Raw genomic sequence first — 8,426 nt, forward strand, 5'->3', positions numbered from 1 at the left:
CGACTCTGACTTTTGCTTCTGCATCGTTTTTTTCTTTTAGTCATCACCACAGAACTTCCACAGTTTCAACTAAGGTATTTTCATCACAGCCTTACTCCAACTTTGACCTTGCACATTTTACACATGCTTTACTTGGCCAAAAAAAAAAAGTCACACACTAATATCTTGTTGGACCAACTTTCGCTTTGATGATGGCACAAGTTTTTTATTTTTTTTATAAGCTTGTGAAATGTCACAACATTTATCTCCATTCAGAGTTAATTTTTCACTAAAGTGCTTATACTGATGATGAGATGAGTCCCAGTGGTGCACAAAGCCTTCTCCATTATGTTCTGGACTCTGTGGTGGCTAATTCATTTGTGAAACCCATCTCACTGAACCACTGTTTCACAGTTTGAGCCCGATGAATCCTGGCATTGTCACCTTGGAATATGCCTGTGCCATCTAGCAGTGATGGAAAGACCTGGTCACTCAGTATTTTCAGATAGCTACCTTCTGTTTTTTGGACATGTTACATTGTTAAACCTTAACCTCCAATCCAGTGTATAGCTCTTTCGTATTAGCTTCCTTAAGTTCACGTTTGCCAACTGCAAACAATCCATACTGAAGTTTATCATGCTAACTGAAGCCTACAGAGCCTGAGATGTAGCTCTTGAGGTTTTTTGCAGTTTCCAGAGCATTGCATGGTCTAACTTTGGGGTGAGACATATACTTCTGGCATGGTAGTGACATTGTGTGCACATACATTCTTTTTAAATTCAAAATATATCACTTGACTCGGGTTAACAGGTATTTCTTCTTCTGTATTAGAAAGTTGAAGGGTGTCACATGGCTGACAGTGTTGTGGGGTCTTTGTAACAGCACGCTGTCTCACACTTAAGTGCTATATAAATTCAGTCAAGCATAATATTCATCAGACATCAAGATGACTACAGGCTTTGAGCACTTTACGCCTCCCCTTTATGAAGTCATCTATCTATGTAAATCTAGGTTTTGTGGAGCTTTGAAATCTCCTGCTAACTTGAGCGTAGCCCTTGAAAAATAAGAACAATTCTGAAAGATTGGATTAAATGGGCAGGGAGGTCAGGCAGCAAGTGAAATCTTGTAAACTCAAGGCTGTCCTGTTTATAGCTACAGAGTAAGATTCATTCATTCCTTTATTTCTACTTTCATTCTTTCTGTCAGGGTTCCTGGGTCGTTGACCCAGTGATTTCAGTTTGTTCATGTTCAGTTTGGTTCGCCACATTAATGTTCTCACTTCCTGTCTTTTCCCGTGTCAGCTTGTCTCCCGTGTCATTAGTCAGATTATGTTCAGCCCTGTACTCACCTGTTTCCAATCATTGTCATCATTCAACCTGTGTATTTAAGTTCCTCGGTTTCACCAGTTCTCTGTCGTGTCATTGATGTTAATGATGTATGTCTGATGTCGTCTGTATGTCCAGTCAGTCAGTCAGTCAGTCCTTTGTTCATTCATTCAGTCAGCCAGCCATTTCCTCCCTCTGTACTGTTTGCTCACTCCTTCGGCAATAAACATCCACCTTCACCTACCTGCCTGTGAGTCCAGCGTTTGGGTCCTCCTTCTCTCATCCACGACACTACCCTTGACAGAATGACACGACCACGCGTTGTGGACCCAGCGGACCCTGAACTTTTCGAGCGGCAGGAGGCAGCGCTCCTTCGCTGGACGGAGGGGCTTCGGGGAAAACAGCGGCTCTTCGCGGAGAGAGAGCACGTCTTCGAGGGGACTCGCCTGGCTCTGGGCGGGCCTCGGAGACGCCACGTTCCCCCACCTGCTGCCTCAGCTGCACCGGAGCATTCGCCGCGGAGAGTGGGCGTCACAGCCCAAGCTTCGGCCGCTCGCTCTCCCGCCGCTTCGCTCCTCGCTCGCCCGCCAGCCTATTCACTCTCCAGCCTTTCCGCCTCGCCACGGCACAGCGGCTACACCTCCCATCTCGGCTCAGCGGAGGCTACCGCGCCAGAGGCTCAGCCGTTTACCCGGCCCGCTTCCTCTTCCCGGGGAAAGCGGCGCACACGCCGCCATAAAACGGACTCTGTTCAGCAACTCCCGGTGGTGAGTTCCAGTGACTGTTTTCCACACCCCTCATCTGATTATCCACTTAAAACACACAACAGACTCTTTTCTGATTCATGGGGAGTTTCCCTCCTTGAGGATGATGTGGACTGGGAAGATCTTTTCTGCTCTGGCTCCCCAAAGACTGTTCAGTCAAAAACTGTAAATAGTGATGGCAGAAAGACCAGAATACAACCCGATAGACCTGTCAGTGTCACTCACCCGGTCGTTATTTCCACTCCTATCAGTCAGCCTACACCCACTCCAGTGCCAGCTCCCAGGAGGAGGGCAGCTGCGACCCAGTCCACCTCCACACCCGCTCCTGTTTCTCGGGTGGGGGTGACTGGTGTCCAGCCACCTTCTGTGCCTGTCCCAGCGCCCAGGCTGAGGGCAGCCAGAACCCAGCCTGACCTCCCTGGAGGCTTGGAAGAGCTAACCGGTCCACCTACTACTTCACCCTTTCATCCACCTCCTGATCCAGCTTTTCACGCCCTCGCAGTATCACTGGTTAGACTAGCTGAACTGTCCCCTGCCCAGGCACCAGCCTTACGAGCCCAAGCTGTAATTTTATCTCCGTCACTAGCTCACTCTTTAGCTCAGCCATTAGCCTCACCGGCCTCTGTTTATCCGTCAGTCTCCTTAGTCCAATCAGTTCCCTCACCTGCTGTCCAGTCTCCTGCTGCCCTCCAGTCAGTTCAGCCACCTGTAGCTCAGTCTCCACCTGTCCTCCAGTCACCTGTAGCTCAGTCTCCACCTGTCCTCCAGTCACCTGTAGCTCAGTCTCCACCTGTCCTCCAGTCACCTGTAGCCCAGTCTCCACCTGTCCTCCAGTCACCTGTAGCCCAGTCTCCACCTGTCCTCCAGTCACCTGTAGTCCAGTCTCCACCTGTCCTCCACTCTTCTGTAGTCCAGTCTGCCGCCCAGTGCCCTGTAGTCCAGTCGCCTCCTGTTTCCCAGTCACCTGTCCACCATCCCGTCCAGTTCCCGGACCTGCAGCCACAGCACCCAGAGCCAGCTGTGAGCCTTCCTGCTTCTCAGCCAGGGGTTTCCGCACCCGCTGGCCCGGCCGCTCCTCAGCCAGGGGTTTCCGCACCCGCTGGCCCGGCCGCTCCTCAGCCAGGGACCTCCGCGCCTACTGGCCCTGCCTGTCTCCGGCCAGAGGCCTCCGCGCCTGCATCGCCCGGTCAGGCCTCTGCCTCAGCTGCACCCACGCCCGGCCCGGCCTCTGCCTCAGCTGCACCCACGCCCGGCCCGGCCTCTGCCTCAGCTGCACCCACGCCCGGCCCGGCCTCTGCCTCAGCTGCACCCACGCCCGGCCCGGCCTCTGCCTCAGCTGCACCCACGCCCGGCCCGGCCTCTGCCTCAGCTGCACCCACGCCCGGCCCGGCCTCTGCCTCAGCTGCACCCACGCCCGGCCCGGCCTCTGCCTCAGCTGCACCCACGCCCGGCCCGGCCTCTGCCTCAGAGCCTTCGTCCGCTGCAGCCTCAGAGCCTTCGTCCGCTGCAGCCTCAGAGCCTTCGTCCGCTGCAGCCTCAGAGCCTTCGTCCGCTGCAGCCTCAGAGCCTTCGTCCGCTGCAGCCTCAGAGCCTTCGTCCGCTGCAGCCTCAGAGCCTTCGTCCGCTGCAGCCTCAGAGCCTTCGTCCGCTGCAGCCTCAGAGCCTTCGTCCGCTGCAGCCTCAGAGCCTTCGTCCGCTGCTCAGAGCCTTCAGCCTCAGAGCCTTCAGCCTCAGAGCCTTCAGCCTCAGAGCCTTCAGCCTCAGAGCCTTCAGCCTCAGAGCCTTCAGCCTCAGAGCCTTCAGCCTCAGAGCCTTCAGCCTCAGAGCCTTCAGCCTCAGAGCCTTCAGCCTCAGAGCCTTCAGCCTCAGAGCCTTCAGCCTCAGAGCCTTCAGCCTCAGAGCCTTCAGCCTCAGAGCCTTCAGCCTCAGAGCCTTCAGCCTCAGAGCCTTCAGCCTCGCCTGGCCCAGGAGCTAAACGGCCATTTTCTAGACCGCTGGCTAGGCCTCTGGCCGGGCGCCATCGCCGTCGTGGGCGGCCCACAGACCCTCTTCGCCTGAGTGGCCGCCGTCGCCTTCCGCACGGCCGGCCCCCCGACCGCCTTCGCCTGAGTGGCCGCCGTCGCCTTCCGCACGGCCGGCCCCCCGAACTGTGCCCACGTCGCCGCCGTTGCTTTCCACGCGGTCGGCCCCCGGACCAGTGCTGTCGCCGTTGCCGTCCGCACGGTCGGCCCCCTGAACTGTCTCGTCTCGGCCACGGGCCGCGTGGACGCCCACCTGAACTGTCTCGTCTCGGCCACGGGCCACGGGGGCGCCCACCTGAACTGTCTCGTCTCGGCCACGGGCCACGGGGGCGCCCACCTGAACTGTCTTGGTGTGGACTCCGTCCCTCCGTCCTGGGCCCCCTCCGCCCACCCTGTTCTGGTTTTTTTTCTTTCTCTTTTGGCCGTCGGGTGCCGGCCTTTGAAGGGGGGGGTACTGTCAGGGTTCCTGGGTCGTTGACCCAGTGATTTCAGTTTGTTCATGTTCAGTTTGGTTCGCCACATTAATGTTCTCACTTCCTGTCTTTTCCCGTGTCAGCTTGTCTCCCGTGTCATTAGTCAGATTATGTTCAGCCCTGTACTCACCTGTTTCCAATCATTGTCATCATTCAACCTGTGTATTTAAGTTCCTCGGTTTCACCAGTTCTCTGTCGTGTCATTGATGTTAATGATGTATGTCTGATGTCGTCTGTATGTCCGGTCAGTCAGTCAGTCCTTTGTTCATTCATTCAGTCAGCCAGCCATTTCCTCCCTCTGTACTGTTTGCTCACTCCTTCGGCAATAAACATCCACCTTCACCTACCTGCCTGTGAGTCCAGCGTTTGGGTCCTCCTTCTCTCATCCACGACACTACCCTTGACACTTTCACGTAGTTACTCCCTTTTAGAAACACATGAACTGGACGCAAACCTCAAAACACACTGAGGAGTCTGGAGAATAGGGCTGCTGTAAAAAATAGATTTTGACATAATTCAGTTTTTTAACTTTTTCCGTGGTCTTGTTGCCGCACAGAGGAGCAAATTAAAGGGATAAGTCATTGATTTAACGTTGTATGGCAGTGCTTCTCTTCTGCTTGAGGTTAAAATAAAAGTGTCAGAGTACAGGTAGCAGTATTTGAGCCCTGAGCAGAAGGCATCAAGCCCCGGTGTCAACAATAATATACCCATTCTTCAGTGGCTGCAGTAACACTTGAGGCGCTACAATGTTCCTTGATGCTCCCTGTCCAAGTTTTTTTTAAGGGTGAAGGGCCCCTTCATTTAAGCAGTTGTTTCCATCACCTGTCAAAAACAAAATACCTGCTATGACATGTGATTGGGGTGTGATGAGATGTGCAACACGCCTACAGAGCAGGTTAGCAGCAGGATTCTGCCTGGTGTGATTTAGTGTTCACTCACCATTCATAGCCAGTAAGCAAGAGTGCGGACGTCATGCGTTAACTGCTTCTTTTACCAGTGTTAAGACTCTGCCATACAGTGATTTCTAATTAAAGAGACAGCTACTATTTATTGGTTATAAATTAAATTGATAAATTAATCACTCAAAATGCCGTATGAACAGCTCTATTGTATGCTCACAAATATTTGGACAATGACTCGATTTTGGCATTCTTGCCTCTGTACACTACGATGGTGGATTTTAAATTAAACAATCTAGACATGATTGAAGTGCAGGCTTAATCCAAGGGTTATAACAATAGTGTTTGGGACTTACAGCTATTTTTATGTGTAGCCAGGATACAATTACCGTACTGGGGTTCTTAATGTGCAGTTTTTATTGTCAATGACGACTGAATAAAAAAAAATGTCCTTTGACCTTTACTTTTGTCAAACAGCGGCCATATGGACTTGTACTGAACATCGACAGCATGAGAGGTAACAAAGTAACAGAATAAACGATTAAACAAAAATGCGCCAGTACAATACGAGGAATAAATGAAATCACATAAAATACGAAACACAAAAATACGGCAGTGGCCTCGGTCGGCCTCTGTCTGTGCAGAACAAAATATCTTTACCCTGGCCTTTGACACCACGTGAGATGTTGGTTTTTTATTTTTTATTTTAGTTGTTTTTAGGTGATTCAATGCTGTTTTATCTTGTTTTTTGTTTTAATATAGGGCTGTTTTAATTTTATGTTTTATGTGTTTTATTTATTTATTTTGCTGTTTTCTGTTATTCTATTGTTTTAACTTATTTTCTGTACAGCACTTTGTTCCTGTGCTGGGTATTTTAAAGTGCTTTATAAATAAAATTGGATTGGATTGGATTGGAAAATACAAAGAGCTAAATCACACAAGGCTCCTTTAAAAAATGTGGAAGTGTTACATACATTTTTATAAACACTTACATTCCACAGCAATCTCAGCTCACTTGGAATACTGCAGCACACAGACGATCTCGCAACTTATCCCTTGCATGCAGAAAATACAGGTCCTTTGCATCATCCATTTCAGAAATACATCATCTTCACTACTATTATACCAGTATGTTTCAACGAGTTATGTGCATATTTAACAATTCCTTACCAACAATTTAACTCCTTCACAACATTCCCATTCCACATCCACAAATAAAAGTAAACAGGAAGTCCCAAGATGCATTTCTTGTTAAGTTTTTTTTGGGGGGGGGGGGGGGACTGCAGTTAACCCTTAAGCACTGCACACAACATGCAGATAACAAAAGAAATAGCACAAGCAATAACATTGAATTACTCAATAACATTCTCGTCTTATCATACATGGAAACAAAGAAACGACATTTTAAGACCCCCTTTTTGAACCTTAAATGGATATTTGGTTAACTGAAGTGGAAAATATTATTATTAATTTACCACTCAGCTACATATGCATAGCGCCATCCTGAAAAAGTTTGGAAACCACAGAACTCAATTAAATGCTGTTTCCCCTCCTTTGAGATGCTCTGCTAGCCCTATATTGCAGCCACCTTCAGTTGCTGCATGCCCATGGGCTTTTTTTCAAGAATATCCCATCACTGTGTGTTAAAAATCTCTTTGGTTGCTTTTGTATGATTATTTGGGTTTGTTTGGACTTGAATCAGTCAGTCTCTTTGGTTTTGCAGCATTTGGTTGAATCTGTGGCGAGACTTCAGAATTCCTCCTGCTGCGTCGATCAGCAGTCACATCACCAATAAACACTGACGTGGTTCCAGGGACAGCCATACGTGACCACAGCATAACGACCCCAACATGCTTGGAATCACGAGCTATTCCTTTTCTGAAGTTAATCTTGCTTTCATGTCTTCAAAGAATTTGATTTCTAGAACTAGGCTCCCTCATTTAGATGTTTTACACTAAAACTGAATCTGGCCTCCCTGTTTTTGAATGCAACTTCTGAAAATAGTCCTACATGTCAATTAATTAATTTCAAATTCACTGTGGTGGTGTACAGAGGCAAAATTGCAACAAATTATCCAAATACTTATGGACTATACCACAATAGGGGATTACTAACCAAAAAGGATGTCATTGACCTTACTGTTACCTTCCAGGATATTCTTTTAAAATGTAAACACAGTTTTGAACCTCTAAAAGCTCACTGGCTTTTTTTAAGTTCCATTATAGAGTCAGTAAACTGCTTTCATTCACAACCAGTCCTTTATTTGAAATTTGTTTTTGTACAGAAACAGAAGCAATGTTCCGTCTCCACGATGAGATGCAGCTCAGCATGCGATTCAAGGCAATTCTCAAGTTTCACTCAGTCACGCTGCTTTCCTAGCGTGTATTGAGCAGACTGAGAGAAAGCAGCTCATGCAGTGGACTTGTGAAGTGTTCGGTCTGCATTGCTGGGGACAGGTGGGCTTGTCATGGAGAGAAAGGGAGGAAAACTGAATTATGGATTTTCACTATGGTTGCTTGCTTCGTGAGTTCGGTGACCTAATATCAAAAGAAAGTTTGAATGTAACTTATATACATTGTTAGGTTGGTGGAAGTTGGCTTGCAAAGTCTTAGATGTGCTGTGTTCACTTTCACCCTGCATAACCACCCCTGAAAAACAAGGTTGGGCTTTAATGAAAGCACATAATACGTTAGTGTATGCACTGTACCAAATGCCATCCATACATCCATTTTCTGCCACTTATCCAGGTCCGAGTCACAGGGCAGCAGTCGACGGAGAGACGGCCAAACCTCCCTCTTTTCTACCGCCTCCTCCAGCTCATTGTGTTGGGACAACTGGCTCAACTGGCTCCTGTTGACAGGCTCAGAGTACATGGCTGTCCAAAATGACAGTTCCTGGGGATTGGGATTTTTCATCTTACTGATGTCCACCCTTCATTACATTGACAAGTCTTTGTGCTGACCAT

At 48.8% G+C, this 8,426-nt stretch overlaps 1 protein-coding gene across 1 annotated transcript; it reads left to right on the forward strand.

Annotated features, from left to right (window-relative positions):
- Positions 1-1,185: 1,185 nt before the first annotated feature.
- On the forward strand, positions 1,186-7,840 carry LOC308407733 (uncharacterized protein; the record flags this gene model as incomplete). Its single annotated transcript, XM_080899571.1, has 3 exons — positions 1,186-2,938; positions 2,999-3,254; positions 7,746-7,840. Exons 1-3 carry the CDS (start codon positions 1,610-1,612, stop codon positions 7,838-7,840), a joined length of 1,680 nt encoding a protein of 559 aa, XP_080755697.1. The 5' UTR covers positions 1,186-1,609.
- Positions 7,841-8,426: the final 586 nt, after the last annotated feature.

The sequence above is a fragment of the Rhamphochromis sp. 'chilingali' genome (assembly GCF_963969265.1).
Source record: "Rhamphochromis sp. 'chilingali' genome assembly, chromosome: 1".
Classification (NCBI taxonomy): domain Eukaryota; kingdom Metazoa; phylum Chordata; class Actinopteri; order Cichliformes; family Cichlidae; genus Rhamphochromis; species Rhamphochromis sp. 'chilingali'.